General features: G+C 44.9%; 1 protein-coding gene across 16 annotated transcripts in view; it reads right to left on the minus strand.

The window, feature by feature from the left end:
- Window positions 1-21,836, minus strand: part of MLKL (mixed lineage kinase domain like pseudokinase) — a 28,884-nt gene extending 7,048 nt beyond the window's left edge. For 3 of the 16 annotated variants that reach the window (XR_012429143.1, XM_074027600.1, XM_015443136.4), the window contains exons 1-8: window positions 21,580-21,836; window positions 21,349-21,440; window positions 15,767-16,228; window positions 13,394-13,468; window positions 12,336-12,519; window positions 6,576-6,673; window positions 3,735-3,870; window positions 25-106 (exon numbers count right to left, since the gene is read on the minus strand). Coding sequence is in view for 11 of the 16 variants with exons in the window: in XM_074027600.1 (XP_073883701.1) it covers window positions 25-106; window positions 3,735-3,870; window positions 6,576-6,673; window positions 12,336-12,519; window positions 13,394-13,468; window positions 15,767-16,226 (1,035 nt within the window). In the remaining 5 variants the exon portion in view is untranslated. Of the gene's footprint in view, window positions 1-24; window positions 107-3,734; window positions 3,871-6,575; window positions 6,674-11,489; window positions 11,671-12,335; window positions 12,520-13,393; window positions 13,469-15,766; window positions 16,229-21,021 lie in introns of those variants that run through there. The other 13 variants (XR_012429144.1, XM_074027601.1, XM_015443137.4 and 10 more) reach the window with 8 other exon arrangements.
- Between the last annotated feature and the right edge of the window lie 3,165 nt (window positions 21,837-25,001).

Genomic DNA, 25,001 nt, shown 5'->3' on the forward strand with positions numbered 1-25,001 from the left:
GCATCCTATGGAGGGCACACTCACCTTCACTTGATAGCCTTGAGTTACCAGGAAGTTTGAGCTTCTGATTTTTCCGTGGAGTTCAGGTTCTTCTGAATGGTGTAGCCTGACACAGCCAAAGGCAGGGAGCATTAGTGACCTTTGCCCAAACTTTCTTGGGGGGACTGACAATGATGACTGGGCTAATGAGGCTGGACAGTACCATGGGTGCCTGTCCACGGAGAGATGCGAAAAATTGGGATGCAGAGGCAAGGTTTGAGAATCGCAAGCCGCGAGTATAGAGCAGAGATGAGATTCATAGTACAAGGGGGCATGACAGCCCTTGTGAAGTGCATGCAGTCTGGCATCAGGGGTGCCTTTAGGTAGAGAAGGACAAAGGTGCCTCTGTGTTGCTTTGCCTGGGAAGTGCTGGACAGATCCGAGTGCTCAGAGGCATGGCTGGGTGGCTGGACCTTGCTGGATCCTTCAGGTCAAAACAGAATGTGGAGCTGGGGTCCCGCTGACTTCCAGACAAGGGTTTTGGTTTCACAAAGCCCCTGTGTCCCAGGTTGGGTTGTGGTCATGGTGTCTGCCTGAGCTCAGATTCTCCCAGAAGCAGATCATGAGCCATGGTTTGCGTATGAGGGATTGTATCAAGAAGGTGCTCCCTTTGCCAGGCACGGTGGCTCATGCCTGTAATCTCACACTTTGGGAGACCAAGGTGGATGGATCACTTGAGGTCAGGAGTTTCAGACCAGCCTGGCCAACATGGTGAAACCCCGTCTCTACTATTAATAAAACTACAAAACATTAGCTGGGCATGGCGGCATGCGCCTGTAATCCCAGCTACTTGGGAGGCTGAGGCAGGAGAATTGCTTGCACCCAGGAGCTGGAGGTTGCAGTGAGCCAAGATCATGCCACTGCACTCCAACCTGGGTGACAAAGTGAGACTCTATCCCAAAAAGAAACTCCCAAAGTCCCCCAAACAAACAAAAAGAAGGTGCTCCCAGGAGAAATGGTGAGGGAGTAGAGGAAGCAGGATGGGGAAAGAGAATAAATCAAGCAAGAGGTTGATTTCAGGTGAAATCCCAGGCTCAGGTGGTCTCATGGAGACCTGTGGGCACAATTACAACTCAGAGCATGTCCCACAGGAGGCAAAGGAACTGGACTTTTGCATTCACACCAGTCAGTGGTTATGGACTGTGTTGGGGAGGCCAGGGACAGATGGATATAAAACTCCTGAGCACTTTCAGCTGTCTATAAGGGTGAAAGGGCTCCAGTGCCCACAGGCAATCCTCTGAAGATTACAGCTGTTAACTTTTAGTAGCAAAGCGTGCCGAGAGGGGGATGGGTATATAGAGCTAGTAAAAAGGATCAGAGGTCATTTGGAGGGGATATTAAGAGTGTCCCCTACAACATCCAAAAATATTTCTCCTTAAACTCACTAGTTTAAGGAGTTGAAAAGAAACAAACTTGATAATTTCAAATTAATAGCTAAGACAGTGTTTCCAAAAGTATGGGATAAGGTGGTATGCAAGATTATATAAAGGGAAAATTATTCTCCTTTCAATTTGCTCCAGTCTTTTGATTACATCAAGGAGAAAGTTGGGGTTTGGTGTTTTTTTTTTTTTTTTTTTTGAGACAGATTCTTACTCTGTTGCTGGACTGGAGTGCAGTGGCGTGATCTCGGCTCACTGCAACCTCTGTCTCCCAGGTTCAAGTGATTCTCCTGCCTCAGTCTCCTGAGTAGTTGGGACTACAGGCACCTGCTACCATGCCCAGCTAATTTTTTTATTTTTAGGAGAGACAAGGTTTCACCATGTTGGGCAGGATGGTCTTGATCTCCTGACCTTGTGATCTACCCGCCTCAGCCTGCCAAAGTGCTAGGATTACAGGCGTGAGCTACTGCGCCCGGCCTTGGTGTTGGGTATCCTTAACACTTGTCTGACTCTGCCAGTATCTCCACTGTACAAAGAGAATGTGGGTTGGACCACAGAACTTCTGGCAGGCAGCCTCATCCAGCCAGAATTTAATTACATTGTTTTGGTTTCATTTGTGGTTACCTATTTTTGGCAAGTGATATGGTTTTCAATTTATGGCAGTAATAGAAAGTGTCCTATTAAAAAACTTTATTTCAATTTTTTTTTTTTTTTTTTTTTTTTTTTGAGATGGAGTCTTGCTTTGTCGCCCAGGCTGGAGTGCAGTGGCATATTAGTTCACTGAAACCTCCTCCTCCTGGGTTCAAGTGATTCTTGTGCTTCAAGCCTCCTGAGTAGCTGGGATTACAGGCCTGTGGCACCATGCTGGGCTATTTTCTGTATTTTTAGTAGAAACGGGGGTTTCACCATGTTGGCCAGGCTGGTCTCGAACTCCTGACCTCAAGTGATCCACCCGCCTCGGCCTCTCAAAGTGCTGGGATTACAGGCATGAGCCACCGCGCCTGGCCTTTATTCAGATTTTTAAAAAGTGAGTCAATGTAATGAAAAATGTTAAGTAAATAACACTGGTAGTAGTATAGTTAAAACCCTGCAGGTGGTTTGCGAGGGACTAACCTTTGGGGACCCTTGGGATTAAGAATCCATAGATTCCGCAGGTGAGAATAGGTAGAGTTGCCAAATAAAACACAAGACACTCCATTAAATTTGAGTTTCTGATAAGCAATTAACATACATATTCATGTACTAATATATATATATGCCCACAAATTGTATATGACATACTTGTACTAAAAAGAAATGTGACCAGGTGTGCGGCTCCAGCACTTTGGGAGGCCGAGGCAGGCAGATCACAAGGTCATGAGATCGAGACCATCCTGGCTAACACGGTGAAAACCCATCTCTACTAAAAATACAAAAAAATTAGCCAGGCGCGGTGGCTATTTTGTAGCCTATAGTCCCAGCTGCTGAGGAGGCTGAGGCAGGAGAACGGAATGAACCCGGGAGGCGGAGCTTGCAGTAAGCCAAGATTGCGCCACTGCACTCCAGCCTGGGCAACAAAGCGAGACTCCGTCTCAAAAAAAAAAATAAAATAAAATAAAGAAAAAGAAATGTGTATCCAAAATTCGGGACTGGGTGCAGTGACTCATGCCTGTAATCCCAGCACTTTGGAAAGCTGAGGCAAGAGGATTGCTTGAGCCCAGTAGTTCAAGACCAGCCTAGGCAACATGGCAAAACCTTGTCTCCACAAAAAATATTTTTTTAAAAAATTGGCTGAGTGTAGTGGTGTGCGCCTGTAGTCCCAGCTACTCAGGAGGCTAAGGTGGGAGAATCCCCGAGCTCGGGAGGCTGAGTGAGCTATGATCACATCGCTGCACTCCAGCCTGGGCAAGAGAGTGAGACCCTGTCTCAAAACATAAAATAAAATAAAATAAAATTTGATATTTTTGATATTTAGTATAAGTATATACCATGCAATATTCAGGATGCACTTATACTAAAAAATGATTCATTACTTTCCTAACATTCAAATGTAACTGGATATGTTTACTTTTATGCTAAATCTGTCCACTCCAAAATTAGGGCTTATCCAACTCTATAAGTGCAGTGTGTACATCAAATTCAACCGTCAGTTCTGGGAGCTGGTGTTCCCTGGGTTAAGCCTCCTTCCTCCCTCCTATCTGTAATCAAAGTAAATAGTAAAACAGTGTATGGGAGGGAAACTGGGGCTTCCGGCCTGCTCCCTCACCATCTCTGAGAGTATCAGAAGTGTGGACAGACCCGTCCAACCCTTAGTGGTGCCTTTTCACCCCGTCGTACCAGTACAGGCCTCGGGCTGCCCCCAGGACTAGGACGATGCGCTTGCTGAGTGTGAGGTCTTCTTCCCTATCCAACAGCTCCCTCAGGGTCCCAAGTTCACAGTACTCCATGACGATGGAGAATTGAGGTGGAGTCACTGGTGGAAAGAAGCCAGGCACTATGAGAATGTGCCCTACTCGAAGCTTCCCCTGTCCTTAGCCTGCCTCTCCCAGCCTCAGTACAGATATAGACTGGCTCTGCTGTGAGTCCCATTTCTCCCCCAATTCTCAGCCCACAGTTTTGCTCCCCACCTCCTTGAACAGACCAAATATGCCCAGAATTCCCATCCTCTTCTCCATAATACTTGGCTTGTCATAATTCTACCTTAAAAAAAAAAAATTGGCTGGGTGTGGTGGCTCACGCCTGTAATCCCAGCACTTTGGGAGACCGAGGTCAGGAGTTTGAGATCAGTCTGGCCAACATGGTGAAACCCCGTCTCTACTAAAAATACAAAAAATTAGCTGGGTGTGGTGGCACGTGCCGTAGGCCCAGCTACTCGGGAGGCTGAGGCAGGAGAATCGCTTGAAGCTGCGAGGCAGAGGTTGCAGTGAACAGAGATCGTACCACTGCACTCCAGCCTGGGCAACAGAGCAAGACTCTGCCTCAAAAAAAAAAAAAAAAATGTTCTGCCAGGCATGGTGACTCACGCCTGTAATCCCGGCTCTTTGGGAGGCTGAGGCGGGTGGATCACTTAAGGCCAGGAGTTTGAGACCAGACTGGCCAACGTGATGAAACCTCGTCTCTACGAAAAATGTAAAAATTAGCCAGGTGTGGTGGCACATGCCTGTAGTTGCAGCTACTAGGGAGGCTGAGGCAGGAGAATTGCTTGAACCTAGGAGGTGGAGGTTGCAGTGAGCAGATCGTACCACTGCGCTCCAGCCTGAGAGACAGAGCGAAACTCTGTCTCAAAAAAAAAAAAAAAAATTATTTCTCTTTTTCTTTTTTTACTTCCATCTCCTTTTCTTAGTTTAATTCTAAATTTTCTTGAGCAGTTATTTGGGGAATGTCTTCCTCACTCAGCTGGAAGCCCAAGAAGGCAGGAAATGTGTCTGTCTTGTTCACACGGTGCTTACAAGGAGCTTCGTACATCTGTGTGGGAGGAATGAGTGGGGTGCACATGGCAGGGGCAGGTGAGGACTCAGACAAGAAGTCGACATCCCCGTTCATGGGCCTGAGTTGCAAAACTGACATATGACTGGGCCAGGCACCTCAGCGGTCCCCAAGGAGAATAAACGTTGCTGAACGTTTGCCTTTATGTTTTATTTTTTAATTTTTTTAAGACAGAGTCTCGCTCTGTCACCCAGTCTGGAGTGCAGTGGCGTGATACCGGCTCACTGCACCCTCCACCTCCCAGGTTCATGCAATTCTCCTGCCTCAGCCTCCCGAGTAGCTGGGATTACAGGCACCCACCACCACACCCAGCTAATTTTTGTATTTTTAGTAGAGACAGGGTTTCCGCATGTTGGCCAGGCTGCTCTCGAACTCCTGACCTCAGATGATCCACCTGCCTCAGCCTCCCAAAGTGCTGGGATTACAGATGTGAGCCACCGCGCCTGACCTACGTTTGCCTTTAGACTGGGATTCCACACTCTGAAATCAAGTTGGCCTGAGGCTGTGGAGCAACTTCCAAAGGGGATAAGACAGGAGTTGCTCTGTCCGCTCTCTAGTCAAGAGCAGCAAAACATGACCAGCAGGAGGGGTCATTCCATGAGAGAGATGGTCTCGAGCTCCTGACCTTGTGATCCACCTGCCTCGGCCTCCCAAAGTGCTGGGATTACAGGTATGAGCCACTGCAACCGGCCAGGTAAGTTAATTTTGCTTTTAGATTTGCTCTACAGTAATGATGACCAAGGGTGTTTTCCTTGTTTGGGTCAGACAGCTTTATAATTTATTTTTGTTTTTGTTTTTATTTTTTTTATTTTTTATTTTTTATTTTATTTTATTTTTTGGGACGGAGTCTCCCTCTGTCGCCCAGGCTGGAGTGCAGTGGCCGGATCTCAGCTCACTGCAAGCTCCGCCTCCCAGGTTCACGCCATTCTCCTGCCTCAGCCTCCCGAGTAGCTGGGACTACAGGCGCCCGCCACCTCGCCCGGCTAGTTTTTTGTATATTTTAGTAGAGACAGGATTTCACCATGTTAGCCAGGATGGTCTCGATCTCCTGACCTCGTGATCCACCCATCTTGGCCTTGTTTTTATTTTTGAGATGGAGTCTTGCTCTGTTGCCCAGGCTGGAGTGCAATGGTGCACCCTCAGCTCACTGCAATCTCCGCTTCCCAGGTTCAAGCAATTCTCCCACCTCAGCCTCCTGAGTAGCTGGGACTACTGGTGGCTGCCACCAGACCCAGCTAATTTTTGTAGTTTTAGTAGATATGGGGTTTCACCATGTTGGCCAGGCTGGTCTTGAACTCCTGACTTCATATGACCTGCCCATCTCGGCTTACCAAAGTGCCGGGATAATAGGTGTGAGCCACTGCACCTGGCAGCTTTATAATGTTTTAAAGCAACAAGATGCACCCCTCTTCCAGGCTGGCATCTAAACATGTACCCCCTTATTTCCCAGTGGGCTGAAAGGAGAAGATGTGGCCATGTTAGTGCAAACCAACCCTCAGCCTTCAGCGCTGCTCTCCTAAAAGAAGATGAGAACATGCATCTTGGGATGAAAAAAAAAATTACATTGATAATAATCACACTTTGTAGATTCCACCCTTTGTGGTGTTCTTTAAAAAAAGTGCAACACGTTGAAACACAGGAGGTATATTCCAGGCCATCCAAAGCTTGACCAATCCCAGAAGCATTCCTTACCTGTTTCATCAATGCAAATCCCGAATATACGCAGGATGTTGGGAGATTCAAATTTCTTCATGATTTTGATCTCATCGTTGAAAGTCTGCCTCACTATTCTATGAGGATAAAGGGAGAAATCGGGATTTCAGAACTGGAAAGTTCCTTAGAGAACATTCAATGTGGTGACCCTCTGTGTATGTGGGGGTGGGGGTATCAGCATCTCCTGGGGGTAAGAACTGGTGCCAGGATGAGCTCAGCTACTGATGACAACATGTAGAACCCCTCGGGTGCCTGTGGCAGCACAATTAGTTCCTCGGGGTCTGTGAGATATTAATGGGGCTTGCTAATATCTTTTCAGTAGTTAAAATAGTCTGATAGAATTGTATTTTTATGACCTACAGGGCTTTCCTAAGCAAACTAAAAAGTCAAGTATTCGTTATTGTTTTTAGGCCGTAACCTGTTGATTAGCATATACTCTGACAGATCGTGGTGTCTGTCTTTTTTTTTTTTAAACTGGAGACAGGGTCTTGCTCTGTCGCCCAGGCTGGAGTGCAGTGGTGCGATCTTGGCTCACTGCAGCCTCCACCTCCCAGGTTGAAGCTATTCTCATGCCTCAGCCACCTGAGTAGTTGGAACTGCAGGTGCGTGCCACCATGCTTGGCTAATTTTTGTATTTTTTTTTTTTTGTAGAGACGTAGTTTCACTGTGTTGGCCAGGCTGGTGTGAAACTCCTGGCCTCAAGTGATCTGCCCACCTCTGCCTCCCAAAGTGCTGGGATTACAGGTGTGAGTCACCATGCCCAGCCTGTGATGTGTGTCTTTGATTAATAAAAATAAGGATATTTATTAAGTGAAATCTTATAACCAAAATTCCTTCCAAAACATGGGCCTTAAAAAATATGGGCAGGTAAATTATTAAAGAGGATCACTGGAACCACCAACTCAATCCAATCTGTTAATTCATTCTGAGTCTTAGACTCAAAGGGTAAAGGAGGCTTGTCCCAGGTCTGTCAGAGAAACAGAGCAGGTTCAGAGCCTACAAAAATCAATTGTATTTCTATCTGCTAGCAATTAACAATCAAAAGATTAAATTAAAAATTGTCATTTCCAATAGCATAAAGAGAATAAAATACTTAGCAATAAATTTATAAAAGAAGTGCAAGTCTTACCCTGAAAATTTTGTACCTAAAATTTTGTACCTAAATTGTTGAAAGAATTTTGTTTTGGTTTGTTTGTTTGTTTGTTTGTTTTTGTTTGTTTTTTGAGACGGAGTCTCACTCTTGTTGCCCAGGCTGGAGTGCAATGGCGGGATCTCGGCTCACTGCAACCTCTGCCTCCCGGGTTCAAGCGATTCTCCTGCCTCAAGCTTCCGAATAGCTGGGATTACAGGCACCTGCCACCAGGCCCAGCTAATTTTTGTATTTTTACTAGAGACGGGATTTCACCATGTTGGCCAGACTAGTCTCGAACTCCTGACCTCAGGTGATCCTCCTGCCTCAGCCTCCCAAAGTGCTGGGATTATAGGCATGAGTCACTGCACCTGGCAAGAAATTTTAAAAGATCTAAAGAAATGGAAAGACGTCCCATGTTCTTGAATAGGAAGACTTTGTATCATTAAGATGATAACATTTTCCAAATTGACCTACAGGTTCAATGCAATCCTTACCCAATTTGTAGTTGGAAAAAAAAAAAAAAAAAAAAAAAAAGAAAGCAAAAACGAAAACAGAAATTGACAAGATATTCCTAAAATTTGTATGGAAATGAAAGGAATTCAGGATAGCCAAGACAGTCTTGCAAAAAAAGAACAAAACTGGAAGACTCATACTTCTCAATTTCAAACATATCACAAGGCTACAGTAATGAAGACAGTATAGTGCTATCTTAAGACTAGACAAATAGATCAGTGGAATAGAATTGGGAGTCCAGAAGTAAAGTCATACAGATAAAGCCAGTTGATTTTTCACAGTTTTTTTTTTTTTTTTTTTTTTTGGAACACGCTCTGTCACCCAGGCTAGAGTGCAGTGGTACAATTTCTGCTCACTGCAACACCTGCCTCCTGGGTTCAAACGATTCTACTGCCTCAGCCTCCCAAGTAGCTGGGACTACAGGCACCTGCTACCACGCCTGGCTAATTTTTTGTATTTTTAGTAGAGATGAGGTTTCACTATGTTAGCCAGGATGGTCTTGATCTCCTGACCTGGTGATCTGCCCGTCTTGGCCTCCCAAAGTGCTAGGATTACAGGCATGAGCCACTGTGCCCAGCCAACGCCCAGCTAATTTTTGTATTTTTAGTAGAGATGGGGTTTCACCATGTTGGGTAGGCTGGTCTCGAACTCCTGACCTCAAGTGATCCACCTGCCTCGGCCTCCCAAAGTGCTAGGATTACAAATGTGAGCTGCAGTGCCAGGCCAGCACAGTCTTTTAAACAAATGGTTCTGGGACATCTGGATATCAACATGCAGAAAAATGAAGTTGAATGACTACCTTATACAATATACCAAAATTAACTCAACATTGGAAACCTAAATATAAGAGCCAAAACTATAAACTCTTAGAAGAAAACACAGGAGGGCCAGGTGCAGTGGCTCAAGCCTCTAACCCCAGCATTTGGGGAGGCTAAGGTGGGTGGATCACTTGAGGTTAGGAGTTTCAGACCAGCCTGGCCAACATGGCAAAACCCGTCACCACTGAAAATACAAAAATTAGCTGGGCATGTTGGCGCACGCCTGTAGTTCCAGCTACTTGGGAGGCTGAGGCATGAGAATTGCTTGAACCCAGGAGGTGGAGGTTGTGGTTGAGCTGATGTCACACCACTACACTCCAGCATGAGTGAAAGAGCAAGACTCTATGTCAAACAGAACAAAATTAAAAAAACCCCAAAACCTGTACATGAATGTACACAGAAACATTATTCATAATAATCAAAAAGTGGGAAAAATACAGGGTTCATCAACTGATCAATGGATAAATAAGATGTCCATACAATGGACTATCATTCAGCCATAAAAAAGAAATGAAGAAATGATACTTGCTACAATATAGATGAACCTTGAAAATATCATGCTAAGTGAAAGAAGCCAGACTCAACAGATCATGTATTGTATTATTCCATTTACATTAAAGATTTGGAAAAGGCAAATCTATAGAGACAGAAGGTAGGAGTGTTGCCTGGGGCTCAGGATGGTGGTGATGGGGGTGAATGAGGAATGACTGCTAGTGATATAGGGTTTCCCTCCTTCCCTCTCTCCCTCCCTCCCTTCCTTCCTTCCTTTCTTCTTTTTCTTCTTTTTTTTTCGTTGGAGTCTTGCTCTGTCACCCAGGCTGGAGTGCAGTGGCACGATCTCAGCTCACTGCAATCTTGGCCTCCAAGGTTCAAGTGATTCTCCTGCCTCAGCCTCCCAAGTAGCTGGGATTATAGGGTCACACCACCATGCCCACCTAATTTTTGTATTTTTTGTAGAGACGGGGTTTCACCATGTTGGCCAGGCTGGTCTTGAACTCCTGACCTCAGGTGATCTGCCCGCCTTGGCCTCCCAAAGTGCTGGGATTACAGGTGTGAGCTACTGCACCCGGCCTGTAAATATACTTAAAGTCATTAAATTGTACATTTTAAATAGGTAAATCTTATGGTATGTAAAATATATCTCAATAAAACTGTTAAAAATGTGGTCTCAATCAAAATCTTGATCACATTTTGAGGAGTGTGATAAAACTTTCTTTGATATTTATTTAGCTAAGTCAACCTCAAAAAGAAGAATCAGGAGGAAGTTCTTTATCAGATACCAAAACTTACTGCAAAGTCATATGAAAAACACAGTAACAGTGTGTCATTGGTACAGAAACAGACAAATTGATCAGTGGGAAAGATTAGAGAGATGAGAGTCAGATCCATATCTATATAAAAACTTAATATACAATAAATATGGTACCACAAATCAACAAGCAAAAGATAGACCACTTAATAGATGGTATAGAGAAAACTATGTGGCTAAAAATAAAAGTTGACCCTACATAATGTCACATACAAAGGTGGATTCTAGTAGGTGGATTAACATGGATTAAAACCTAAATATAAAAAAATAAAACTGTAAAGTTAAGAGAAGAAAATATAGAATGTCTTTAAGATCTAGAGGTGGGGAAGGGTACCTCCAGAGCACAACTAAAAATCTGCAATATCTAAAGCTGACAAGTGCTTGATTTCCACAATATACAAAGATCTACAAACAGACAAGACAAAAGCAGCAACCATGATGGAAAAAAGGGCAGAGGATATGAACAGGCAATCTATGGAAGAGAAAACCCAAATAGCTAAAACATGTAAATAAGGGCTTGAATTCATTAGTAAAAACAGAAATGCAAGTTCAAACAACTACAAGAAGAAGTAGTTATAACTACTTTATAACTAGAAGGATGAAAGTAATTAGAAAGCTGGATAACAGTAAGGGTTGATGAGGTTGCTTGTGGGAGTGTAGGCATAGACACTCTGTTCTGTTTTGTTTTTTTTTGTTTTTTTTTTTTGAGACGGAGTCTCGCTGTGTCTCCCAGGCTGGAGTGCAGTGGCGTGATCTCGGCTCACTGCAAGCTCCGCCTCCCGGGTTCACGCCATTCTCCCGCCTCAGCCTCCCAAGTAGCTGAGACTACAGGCGCCCGCCACCACGCCCGGCTAGTTTTTTGTATTTTTAGTAGAGACGGGGTTTCACCATGTTAGCCAGGATAGTCTCGATCTCCTGACCTCGTGATCCACCCGCCTCGGCCTCCCAAAGTGCTGGGATTACAGGCTTGAGCCACCGCGCCCTGCCTAGACACTCTGTTCTGAAGAGTTGCCTGGTAATACTTTGTCACTTAATATACACATAGCCTATGGCCCTTCATTTTCTCTTCTGGTGCTATATCCCAAAGAATTCTCATACAGGTCCTTAAAGGGATACTTAGTATGGCATCTTTTTGTTGGGGAGAAGTTGGAAGTTGACTGGATTCCATCACTGGAAAAAAAAAAAAAATAGACAAAATATATGGCTGACACCTGTTATTCCAGCACTTTGGAAGGCGGAGGCAGGAGGCGCTTGAGTCCAGGAGTTCCAGACCAGCCTGGGCAGCACAGGGGGACCCTGTCTCTATAAAAAATTTAATAATTAGTCAAACGTGGTGGTGCATACCTGCTGTCCCAGCTACTTGGGAGGCTGAGGTGTGAGGATTACTGGAGCCCAGGAGGTTAAGGCTGCAATGAGCTATGATCTCACCACTGCACTCCAGCCTGGACAACAGAGTGAGACCTTGTCTCAAAAAAAATAAATAAATAAAAATAAAAAATTGGCAAAATGGGGATCTTCACCATGGATGGCAGACAGAAATTAAGGAGTCCAAGTATGGAACATGTTTCATGATGTTGAGTGGGAAAAATGAGGAAAGGAGGCAACAGACAGGTAACTCTACCAGTTGTGAACAGGAAAAATGTATGCATACATTTTACAAGAACAGATACAAACAAAACACACTAGAATTATTGTCTGGGGAGGGGATGAGCAACTGGGAAACAGTTGGAAGAGAAAGTTTTTTTTTTTTTTTAAATATATATGTGAATAAAGGAGAGAAGACCTAGAACTGAGGTGGAAAGATGTATTTAAGTCAAGACTCTGCTCCTTAATAGTGGAGAGCAGTCATTTAACCCTTTGAGGCCCAGGCTTCCTCATCTAAAAATGGAGACAATACCCCTCTCTCCCTGGAGAGTTACAGAGACTAAGTATTGGTACACACGAGAGAACCACACAAAACAACTTACGCAATGCTGCCAGCCTGGGGGTTGTTGAATACTTTTATGGTCACTGGAGCTCTGTGGTATTCTCCTTTATAAAGTGTGCTGACTTTATTTTCCCTTAGCAGAATCCACGGGGATCCCGAAAGCTGCTCCTTCTTGATCTCTTTGATTTGCTCTTGCGGGATCTGCATGCATTTTGGTAGTAAATCTGACCTCATCCCCAAGAGGAAAGAAGACAAAAGAGTCAATGAGCAGAGGAAGGGGTCCTAAGGGAGGTGGCATCCTTGTGATGTGTGAGTGGGAAGCTCTACAACATGAAACAGAGCTGGTCGTGGCTGGGGCTTCTGATCGACTCAGCCCAAGGGAGCGGCTCCAATGCCTCTGAGTGACCAGTAGAGACACAGTTGGATAGTTAACAGAATGTGTCATCCACTTCCTTTCCCTCTTCAAATCCCACCTGTCCCTCCAGCCTTAACCCTCATCCAGACTTGTCTATCTCATCCTGGAAGGATCTCTATTCTTGTTACCTAGAGCTTGGCATTTGAGCATCTGGCATCTGGTCTAGTCATTTTAGATCTAGTAGTTAGGGACATAGTTCAAGCTCAGTAACCTTGCTGTTGTGTGTTCACTGTCTGTCTTTCCTCTTTTCTCCTCTACCCCATGCGCTCCTGGAAGGCAGTGTCCTTCTCTGCATCTTAGTCCCCTCTTTGCATGGCCTCTGGCATAAAACAGATACTCACAGTTTTGTTGAATGAATGAATGAGTGGGCATTTTAAGTTTGATTCGAATTTTTTCTTGGAAATTCAGCAACCGAATTGAAGCTTTGATGCTATTCATAGAGATTTTTAAGCACTTTGACAGCTGTTAGAAGATATCTTACTGGTCAAGAAGCCCCCTCTGGATGTTATTCCATGGACAGAAGCCTGGGCTAGCCAGGAATGGATCCCCAAACCTGTGGGCTGCTTCCAGTCATCCAGCACAGAAAATGGACAAACGCAGGGGTAGGGGAGGCTGGGGTCCCAGTAAACGGATGACTTCTAGTTTGGGGGCCATCAGAAACAGCAGGGCACATGAAAACTTACGCTGCCTCAAAGTTTCCTTGATTTCTTTCATGTTGATTTCTAATCGTCTCAGTGAAGCTTCTATTTCTTCATTATCTGCAGGAAAAAAGGGCAGTGAATGCTCAAAACAAATTAAAATCACATGCCAATCAAAACTAAAATGCTAATTAAAACTGTTGAGATATCATTTTTTACCTATCATATTCATTATGATGGGATTACTACTGATCACCAATATTCAGATTTCTACTTCTAAGCACATAGGAAATACATTAAAGCATAGCTGGGTAACTCACTTTGGCTAAGAAATGAAGGAAAGAGATGTCTGTCACTTCCCAGAGGGAGCATTTAACTGACTCTGCATAAGGTTCCAACCTGGCTGCTTTGGAAGTGAAGAAAGTTTGTGTCAACAGAGGAGTGCTATGCTATTGAAAGTATCCTAGAAGGAGGACATTCACCTTGGAGAGTCCCCTGGACTTTGCCTGAATGAGAAATAAACTTGTTTTTTTAGAACACTGAGTTGTTGTTGTTGTTGTTGTTTTTAAACTACAGCATAATCAAATCTATCCTGATTTATATACTCAGAAACATGTTTGAAAATTTACAACACACTATTTACAATGGTCAGCCATCCCTGTCTGCCCAGGACTGAGGAGTTCTGGGGACATGAAACCCTTACTACCAAAAGTGGGAAAGTCTCTTATGGGAAAATATAGAGAAGCAGATAACCTCATGCATCGTTGGTAGGAGTAATATCTGTGCAACTTCTATCAAAATTTAAAATGCCTATAGTCTTTGACCTAGTGATTTTACCTAATAATTCCACTTCTGGGAATTTCTCATAAAGATATCTTGAAATAGGCCAGGCGTGGTGGCTCATGCCTGTAATCCTAGCACTTTGGGAGGCCGAGTCAGGCAGATCACTTGAGGTCAGGAGTTTGAGACCAGCCTGGTCAAACTGGTCAGTAGAGATGGTAAAACCCCATCTCTACTAAAAATATAAAAGTAAGCTGGGTGTCATGGCACATGCCTGTAATCCCAACTACTCGGGTGGCTGAGGCACAAGAATTGCTTGAACCCAGGAGGCAGAGGTTGCAGTGAGCCAAGATTGTGCCACTGCTCTCCAGCCTGGGTGATAGAGCAAGACTCTGTCTCAAAAAAAAAAAAAAAAAAAAAAAAAAAAAAAAAAGAAAGAAGAAAAGAAAAGAAAAGAAAGAAAGAAAGAAAAGAAAAAAAAGTTCTGGTGATAGATGGTGGTGATGGTTTCAGAACCATGTGAATATACTTGATGCCACTGAATTGGCATCTAAAAATGGTTGAAATGGTAAATTTTATGTTATGTATATTTTATCACAAAAAAAAAAAATGGGAAAAAATGATGGGTGTATGTATTGGGTTGTTTTCGAATTTGTATGCTGCTGGTATGATCATACAACAAAACAAAACAGTAGGATAGATGCCAAGTAGGAAAACAAGCTATATAATTCCGTGGATATTTACATGGGAGATATTTAAAATTATTTAATGAGAAAAGAAGAAACAGAACAATGTGTTTGGTATGATGCTGACTGTGTGACAACAATAAAATATAAATACTTAAATCTCCAGAAGGGTATTCAAGAAACTGGTAGATTGTGTAATTGTATCTCACATTTTGATAACGATTGCACAAATATCCTTCTACCAACAATGGATTAGATTATCAGTGTGTCTATATGGTTTCCATTAGACTTCCCCAGTTTCAGTACTGAAGGTCTCATGTCCTCAGAACGGGAAACGGGGCCCTCGAGGTCAAGGAGGGAGATTTACTTCTCATGCTGGCCCCCCTCCACCCTTTGGTTTTGGAGACAGAATCTCGCTCTGTCACCCAGACTGCAGAGCAGTGGAATAATCATGGCTCACTGCAGCCTCGACCTCCTAGGTGACTGTAATCCCAGCACTTTGGGAGGCTGAGGCAAGAGGATCACTTGAGGCCAGGAGTTCTACACCAGCCTGGGCAACATAGTGAGACTCTCTATCTGCAAAAAATAAAATAAAAATTAGCTGGGCATGGTGGCATGCACACCTATAGTCCCAGCCACTCCAGAGGCTGACGTGGGAGGATCACTTGAGCCTGAGGCTACAGTGAGCTATGATTGTGCCACTGTCCTCCAGCCCATGCAAAAGAGACCCTGTCTCAAAAAATGAAACAAAACAAAAAACTCCTCCTCTACACTGACTTGCCCAAATTTCACCAGCCCTCACCGTATATCTGGGCCAAAGGATGTTAGGAGTTTTGAGCTACAAGTATGTTACAGCTGCTCAAACTTCATCCTTGCTGCTCCTTTGGTGAATTAAAGTGAGGCTAAAATGTGTTCAACTGCACTCCCACTCCCCACCAAAAACCGAACTTGCCCCTTCTTAGCATCTGGAAGGCTCGCCTGTCTTCGTCTGCATCCTGCTGATCTTCCTGTGCCCAGGACGCTCCTTGGCTTATGCGTGAAACAGGCATGCGTTGCTCAATCTGTAGTAACAGCGAGAGCTCCTTCCAGACATCATTCAGGTTCTTGTTCACATCCTCGAAGAGTATTTTGTCCTGGCTTGCTGTTAGAAACCTGCAGATATTGGATCTATTGCTGAACTTTTCTATCTCCTCATTAGCCTTCTCCAGGGCAGCCTTGAAGCGGTTCATGACTGTGGTTAACTTCTCAGAGGGCACGCTCCTCTTTCCTTGGTCCTGGAGCATCTCCAGAGACTCGACCAGGCCGAGGACGCGGTGGCCCAGGCGCCGGCACTGTTTCTTGCAGTATTTCATCTCTTCACACTGTTTGTGGATGACCTGGCCAAGGGTGATAATATGCTTCAAATTTTCCATGCCTGGAAGAAATGAATGTAATTTGGTGAAATCCCCAAATCTCCTGCATATTCACTACTTGGCTAAGAAAGAATCAAAGGGGTCTGTGATTTAAATGCCTGAGGAGGTCTCCCTAGCATTTTCATGCAAGATGGAGATGGTTTGCTGCCCACCAAAACCTGTTCTGCCCTCCCACAATAGTAGAGTTTTAGCTGGGAAGAGCTGGTCCAGCCGGAACTACATCTCCCAGCCTTCCTTGCAGCGTGATGTGGCCATGTGACTAGTTCTCACCAATGGGGTGTAAGTGCATGTGATCCGCTCTACTTCGGACTGGGGCAACTTTGCTGCCTCCACACACTCTCCCTTTGCTGGCTGGCTGCGCCTGAAGAAGCAGCCCTAGGGGTGGTGGAGCCCCAAGAAGGGTCCTGAGTCCCTGGATCATCACTTGGAGAAGAGCTACCCACAGACCTGGAACGTCTGTCATGGACTGTTAAGTGATCAATGAATAAATTGTATTGCATGTAAATTTTCAGGTCGATATGTTTACATCAGTTTCGCCTGTTACAAATATATCCTGCTAAAGCGTAGAGGTTTCAGGGGCCAGGCAGGTAATTCAAATGAGTGAAGTGAGCTGGGCTAGTCTTTACTGCCACAGATAAGTATGTTTCTTTCTCTTTTTCTTAAAATATGTGGACTGTCTATCTTTCATTTTTCCTACAAAAATTTGTTCCGTTTCTTCCTACAGTGCTTTTTTTTTTTTTTTTTTTTTTGAGACGGAGTCTCGCTGTGTCACCCAGGCTGGAGTGCAGTGGCGCGATCTCGGCTCACTGCAAGCTCCGCCTCCCGGGTTCACGCCATTCTCCCGCCTCTGCCTCCGAGTAGCTGGGACTACAGGCGCCCGCCACAACGCCCAGCTAGTTTTTTGTATTTTTAGTAGAGACGGGGTTTCATCATGTTAGCCAGGATGGTCTCGATCTCCTGACCTCGTGATCCACCCGCCTCGGCCTCCCAAAGTGCTGGGATTACAGGCTTGAGCCACCGCGCCCAGCCCTACAGTGCCTTAAGAAAAATGCAGCTGAGCGAGGTGGCTCCCACCGATAATCCCAGCACTTTGAGAGGAAGAGGCAGGAGGATTGCTTGAGGCCAGGAGTTCCAGATCAGTCTGGACAGCAAAGTGAGACCCTTTCTCTAGAAAAATAAAAAATAAAATAAAATAAAATATAAAATTGGCTGGGCGCAGTGGCTCATGCCTGTAATCCCAGCACTTTGGAAGGCTGAGGAGGGCCAGATCACTTGAGGTCAGGAGTTGGAAACCAGCCTGGCAAACATGGTGAAACCCCGTCTCTACTAAAAATACAAAAATTAGCTGGGTGTGGTGGTGCACGCCTGTAATTCCAGCTACTCGGAAGACTGAGTCAGAAGAATTGCTTGAACCCAGGGGGCAGAGGTTGTACTATCTCAAAAAAATATATATATATTACATATATATTGTAATACATACATAATATTCCATATATATAATATATATAATAAATTAACCTGGTGTGATGGCACACACCTGTAGTCTCAGCTGCCTGAGAAGTTGAGATAGGAGGATTTCTTGAGCCTAGGAGGTTGAGGCTGCAGTGCCAGCTTCCTACTCTCAACCTCTCTCTCTTCTCTGAATATGAGTGAGGAAGCACAGAGCCCTGATCCTAAAGCTTGGAATGAGGCTAACCTGAGCATGGTAGAATGGAAAGGGAGAAAGAATCTGAGTCCTTGATGACAACATTGAGCCACTGGTTTGAACTGACACTGAAGTGTACCCCACCCCCTAACTACAGGTTTCATGGACCAATGACCTCCCTGATTGTTTAAGGCAGTTTGAATCATGTTTGCTTTATTTGCAACTAAAGCCAACTGTGTTCAGCAGTGAATGATGATAATAATGATGATGCTAGATCTCTCAATTCACCCACTACATCCTAAGTGCTTTGGAACCCCCAGCTCTCCATGGTTATTTTCATTTAACAGATGAAGATACTGGCTGGGCATGGTAGTTCTTGCCTGTTATCCCAATATTTTGGGAGGTAGAGGTGGGAGGATTGCTTGAGGCCAGGAGTTCCAGACCATTCTGGGCAACACAGCGAGACCCATCTCTACTAAAAATACAAAAATTAGCTGGGACCTGTAGTCCCAGCTCCTCAAGAGGCTGAGGTGGGAGAATTGCTTGAGCCTAGGAGGTCAAGGCTGCAGTGAGCTATGATGACACCACTGCACTCCAGCCTGGGAAACAAAGAGAGACCCTGTCTAGAAAAAACAAACAGGTGAAAAGTCAAGACGCTGTGGTTCAGGGAGGTTGCATTCAAATAATCACAAGGCCATGAAACCAGTTTCCAAAGTATTTAAAATAAAGTTAGGGTAGGGTGTGATGGCTCAAACCTGTAATCCCAGCGCTTTGTGAGGCTGAGGCCAGGGGATCTCATGAGCCTGAGTTCGAGACCAGCCTGGGCAACATGGTGAAACCCTGTCTCTAAAAAAAAAATACAAAAATGTGCTGGGTGTGGTGGTGCTTGCCTGTAGTCCCAGCTACTCCAGAACCTGAGGAGGGAGAATTGATTGAGGCTGGGAGGTCAAGGCTGCAGTGAGCCATGAGTGTGCCACTGACTCCATCCAACCTGGGCAACAAAGTAAGACTGTGTCTCAAAAATACCACCACTACCACCAATAACAACGACAACAAAAAACAAAGTTAGTTTTGTTTTTTTTTTTTTGAGATAGAGTCTCGCCCTGTCACCCAGGCTGAAGTGCAGTGACACAATCGCGGCTCACTGCAACCTCCACCCCCCGGGTTCAAGTGATTCTTCTGCCTCAGCCTCCCGAGTAGCCGGAACTACAAGTGCCTGCCACTTCGCTTGGCTAATTTTTGTAGTTTTTAGTAGAGGCGGGGTTTCACCATGTTGGCCAGGCTGATCTTGAACTCCTGACCTCGTGATCCACCCGCCTCAGCCTCCCAAAGTGCTGGGATTACAGGTGTGAGCCACCGCACCTGGCCTTTTTTTTTTTTTTTTTAACAGCTCAGTGAAAAAGGTAGGTTAAGTATTACCACCAGTTTATGGATTAAATAACAGCTTGGCCTGGAGCCCAAATATGTCTTTAAAACATGAGTGAGGCACTGGCAGAAGTGAAACTAAATAAATGAGCAATTGATATATTTGCATTTTTGCTGCCTGAGAGTTACAGTGATTGGGCAAGGGAGGTAAGAGTTATTAGGGCACTCCTAAAAAGACTAGCGGATCTCAGACTACCCAGATATTCCCACATGCTAAGCACGTATCTTCAAGGCTATGTCTTGGGAATTGTGAGGGCAAAGGTTTTACACTTTCTCTGTTGCACCAGAAACAGAAGCACATGTGACAACGTTGTTCAAGGAATCTTGCAAATTTTAGCTTCCTAGCTCCAAGCTCCAGTTATCTTACTACCAGCCTCATCAGAAAGCCATATCTCAGCACTAACTAATCAGAAAGGAAAGTGGGGAAAATATTGCACCCATAGAAGTGACAAACAATTTAAAATAATTAATTATACAGTGGTGGCATGGTATGAAGAAAATTGTAGCGGGCGCAGTGGCTCACGCCTGTAATCTCAGCACTTTGGGAGGCTGAAGCAGGTGGATCACCTGAAGTCAGGAGTTTGAGATCAGCCCAGCCAACATGGTGAAATTCCATCTCTACTAAAGATACTAAAATTAGCTGAGCATGGTAGCAGGTGCCTGTAATCCCAGCTACTAGGGAGGCCGAGGGAGGAGAATTGCTTGAACCCGGGAGGTGGAGGTTACACTGAGCCAAGATCATCCATCTCAAAAGAAAAAAAATAAAGAAAATTGCGTAAAACAAAGCTTGAAGAAAGGAGGAAAGAGAAGAAGTGTCATGTTTCTGGCTGGGAAGACTAAAATAGACCAACCCAGCAATCCTTCCCAAATTTAAATCCAATTTAATGCAGTTCCAATAAGACATCTAATGACATATTTTGGCATTGAAACAAAATGAAAAGTTCATTTGAAACAGGAAATTAGTAGGGATAACTAGGATTTTAAAAAATAAAGAAAAGAGGACTTGCCTGTATGACATTAAAATATATTAAAAACTGCAAAACATCGAGAAAAAAGCGCCCTACAATAACTTCAATTGTTTAAGGGCTTATTAAGTATATGTGCTCTAAGGGAAGAAAGGGAATATAAATATATACACACATAGACTGGGCAATTTGAATTTCTAGGAACTTATGATGCAGAAAGCTTGTGTGTGTAGATAGATGGCTACTAAGATGTTCACTGCAGTGCTATTTATAATATGTAAAACAAACAACTAAGAATATGTTCAGGCCAGCTGCAGTGGCTCACACCTGTAATCCCAGCACTTTAGGAGGGCGAGGTAGGAGGATCACCTGAGCCCAGGAGTTTGAGACCAGCCTGGGTGAAAAAGTGAGACCCTGGCTCTACGAAAAAATACAAAAAAAATTTATTGGGTCTGGTGGTGTGCACCTTGTAGTCCTAGCTACTTGGGAGGATCTGGCGGGAGGATCACTTGAGCCCAGGAGTTTCGGAGGCTGCAGTGAGCTATGATTGTACCACTGCACTCCAGCCTGGGCAACAGAGGAAGACCCCATCTCTAATAATAAATACATAAAAAGAAAAAGGGGATTATGTTCATATGTTACGATGAGAAAACACGTTACTAATTTTAAAAGTGAAAAATCTTTAAATGGCAATAATTCAAATTCACCTCTTCCCTCCAAAAAATAAAAATAAAATAAATAAAGATTATCAGACATTTACCTCTTCCCCCTCTCTCTCTGTCTCTCTCTCTCGCCTTCAGCCTGCAAACCTGAAGGCTTCGTTTTTCTGAGAAGACATCAGGTTACTTGTTCTCGTGTCCCTGTCCTCCACGACCCCCACCGCTACTGGGCCTCTCGCTTTGGCAGAAGGTAGTGCGAGATCCGAGCAGGCAGCTCCACCATCAGAGCCGAGGAAATGAAACCAACTCGGTCCTGAGTTCCAGGAATTCGGACCGGGCCACCTCACGCCCGGTTCTTCCCGTCACTGCCCAGGAATCTGGCTGCAGCCCCTCGGCCCCGCCGCCTCCTGGGGAGACCCCATGCTCACCTTCGTGCCTCCCCCGAGGGATGTGCGTCCAATCTGTCCCGTGCAGAGTTCCAAAAAGCTCGCTCTTCCGCCTTCTTTCCCACGACCGCCTCCTGCCCAGGCGAGAAGTCTGCAAATACGAGGCCCGCGGGAATTTCCCTGCACCCCCTTCCCTGGTGTCCGCGCCCTGCACTCCGCTGGCCGTACCGGACACCACACGTGGCTGGCGGCGACAAGGAGCCCCGATCCTACCTGAGGGAAACCCCGGCCACTGCAGCTGCACTTGAGTAGGGTCCCTCCACTCAGCTACTTGGACGGCTGTTTCTGTCCTGTGCCCTCCGGAGGCCACCGCCTCAGGTCTGGGACGCCTGCAGGGAATGCTGCGACACTTCCCCCTCCGACCTGGCTCAGCTGCCAACCGCCAGGCTCACGGTGCCCCGGCTCCCTAGAGCCGCTTTCTAGGAAGCTCAGAACCACGAGCCCTCCCTTCCTCCTGCTATGCTCCTCCTGTCCTTTCCACACTCTCCCTGCCTTCCTTAAAGTCACTCTGGAACTACGCTGTACACGTCAGTGCCAGGCCTTCTTTCGGGGCTGGGGATTCAGAATAGAATAAGGTCCCAGCAACTACTATAACCAGGACACGGTGTGGGAAGGACTGGAAGTTTAGAGAAAACCTGCAAGTTGGAGAGGCGCTTCTGGTGTTTACTTCTCTGTGCTGGATAATATTGGCGGGGTGGGGAGGGTACTAGGGAAGAGACACAAAAGTGGGAAAAAAAAATCACTTCCTCCTTTAAGGTCACTGCAGAACATCCTGTTATAGTGTGAGTCAGGTTTTCTTAAGATTAACTACATCTTCAGCTAGAAAGTCTAAGTAGTGTCACGCATTTACTCAACAGACTATTTGCCTCTGAAAGAACAGAATTGGGGGCTGGGCGCAGTGGCTCATGCTTGTAATCCCAACCCTTTGGGAGGCTGAGGTGGCCGGATGACCTGAGGTCAGGAGTTGGAGACTATCCTGGCCAACATGGGGAAACCCTGTCTCTACTAAAAATACAAAAATTAGCCGGACATGGTGGTGCATGCCTGTAGTCCCAGCTACTCGGGAGCCTGAGAGGGGAGAATCACTTGAACCCGGCTTTGGTGATTGTTCGCCCTGCTATTGTTCTTCCTCTCCTGAACCATCCGTTTTCTTCCTGTCTTAGGTGAAGAGATTCAGGTGAGGCAGGAGAATAGGGTCTGCAGGCAGGGAACATAAAGCTGATTCACGCTGACTTCCTAGAACTAAATAAAATGGAAACACTGCAGCTATGACAGGAAATATTTTCTTCATTTACATATGGTGTTCACTGAGTAAGTGACTTAGCAACTTAACTTCATCTCTTCATTTACATAGGGTGTACACCAAGTAACCAATGGAAACCTCTAGAGGGTATTTAAACCCCAGAAAATTCTGTAATGGAGCTCTTGAGCCCCTATGCTCAGGCTGGCTCCCACCCTGTGGAGTGTACCTTTGTTGTCAATAAATCTCTGCTTTTGTTGCTTCATTTTTTCCTTTCTTTGTTTGTGCCTATTGCCCAATTCTTTGTTCAAGACTCCAAGAACCTGGACACCTTCAACAGGTAACACAGGGGCATGTGATTTATTGAAGGAAGGCTCTCAGGAGAGCGGTGGCTAGGATAGCGCAGGGGAAGAAAAAGTGAAACAAGGATGTAGTCAGTGGAGGTTCCATGGGGAGGTCTGGAACATGAAGCTCTGGAACAAGAGGCAGCCTCCTTTCTGCCAAGGGCAATCCTTCCAGATGAGGGGGAAGCTGTGTGAGTCTTTGGCTGTCAACATTCAGAGCAGCTGCAGGATGGGTATACTGATCTGCTATAAACAAAATCATACAATGTATAACCTTTTGGAATTTTTTTCTTTTCTTTTTTTTTTAACTGTACCACCATCAGTGTACAAGACATTCAGTTTCTCTGCATCTGCAGCAGCATTTTGTTTTGTCCCTGTCTGGATTTTTAGCTATTCTAACAGCTGAATAGTGATATATCATCATGGTTTTTTGTTTTGTTTTGTGATGGAGTCTCACTCTGTTGCCCAGGCTGGAGCGCAGTGGCACCATCTCAGCTCACTGCAACCTCCACCTCCTGGGTTCAAGTAATTCTCCAGCCTCAGCCTCCCAAGTAGCTGGGACTACAGAAGTGCACCAGCACACCTGTCTATTTTTTGTATTTTTAGTAAGACAGGGTTTCACCATATTGGCCAGACTGGTCTTGAACTCCTGACCTCAGGTAATCCACCCACCTTGGCCTCCCAAAATGCTAGGATTACAGGCGTGAGCCACCGTACCTGGCCTCATCATGGTTTTAATTGGCATTTCTTTAGTGCCTGGTGATGATGTACATGTCTTCGTGTGCTTGTTTGCCATCTGTTTAGCCTCATTGGTGAAATGTCTGTCCGTGTCTTTTGCCCAGTTTTAGTTGAATTGTTTTTTAAAAACTTGAGTTTTGAGAGTTTAAATATTCTAGATATTAGTCTTTTGCCAGATATGTGGGGTTCAAATGGTGGTGGAGTAACTGAACAAAAAAATGAACTTCACCTAAACCTCATATTCTATGCAAAAATCGCCTGAATGGATCATAGATTTAAATGTAAAATGTAAAACAAGGAACCTTTTAGAAGAAAGCAGAGAGAACTGTGCAGAATTAAAAGACATTTCCTGTTGAGAAAGTGTCAGTGTTTGAAAAAAGTTTAAATGAGCCTTTAAAAATTTTTTTACTTTTAGTAGAGACAGGGGTCTCCCTGTGTTGCCCAGGCTGATCTTGAACTTCTGAACTCAAGCAATCCTTATGCTTGGCCTCCCAAAGTGTTGGGATTATAAGCATGAGCCACCATGCCTGGCCAAATGAGTCTATTTAATTAGAATGGCTAATCATACTAAAAATTGTACAATATTGAAAATAATTTGGCTTTATCTTAGAGTTGCCATTTAAAAAAAAAACTCACAAAAATTAAAAACAAACAAACAAACAAAACATGAAGTAGGACATGTAGAAGAAAATCTTCAGGACCTAAGGCTAGGAGAAGAATTCTTACGCATGACACCAAAGCTGTTATTTTTTTCTTCTTCTTCTTCTTCTTCTTCTCCTCCTTCTCCTTCTTCTTCTTCTTTCTTCTTCTTCTTTTTTTTGAGACGGAGTCTCCCTCTGTTGTCAGGCTGGAGTACAGTGGTGTGACCTGAGCTTACTGAAACCCCCACCTCCAGGGCTCAAGCAATTCTCCTGTCTCAGCCTCCCAACAAGCTGGGGCTACAGGCATGTGCCACCACGCTCAGCTATTTTTTTTGTGTGTGTTTTAGTAGAGACAGGGTTTCAGCATGTTGGCCAGACTGGTCTCGAACTCCTGACCTCAAGTGATCCATCTGCCTTGGCCTCCCAAAGTGCTGGGATTACAGGCATGAACCACTGTGCCCAGCCCCAAAGCCATTATTCTTAAAATTAAAAAATGATGGCCGGGCGCGGTGGCTCACACCTGTAATCCCAGCACTTTGGGAGGCTGAGGTGGGCAGATCACGAGGTCAGGAGATTGAGACCATCCTGGCTAACATGGTGAAACCCCGTCTCTACTAAAAAAATACAAAAAATTAGCCGGGCGTGGTGGCAGGCGCCTGTAGTCCCAGCTAC

The sequence above is a fragment of the Macaca fascicularis genome, chromosome 20 (assembly GCF_037993035.2).
Source record: "Macaca fascicularis isolate 582-1 chromosome 20, T2T-MFA8v1.1".
In the NCBI taxonomy this organism is placed as follows: domain Eukaryota; kingdom Metazoa; phylum Chordata; class Mammalia; order Primates; family Cercopithecidae; genus Macaca; species Macaca fascicularis.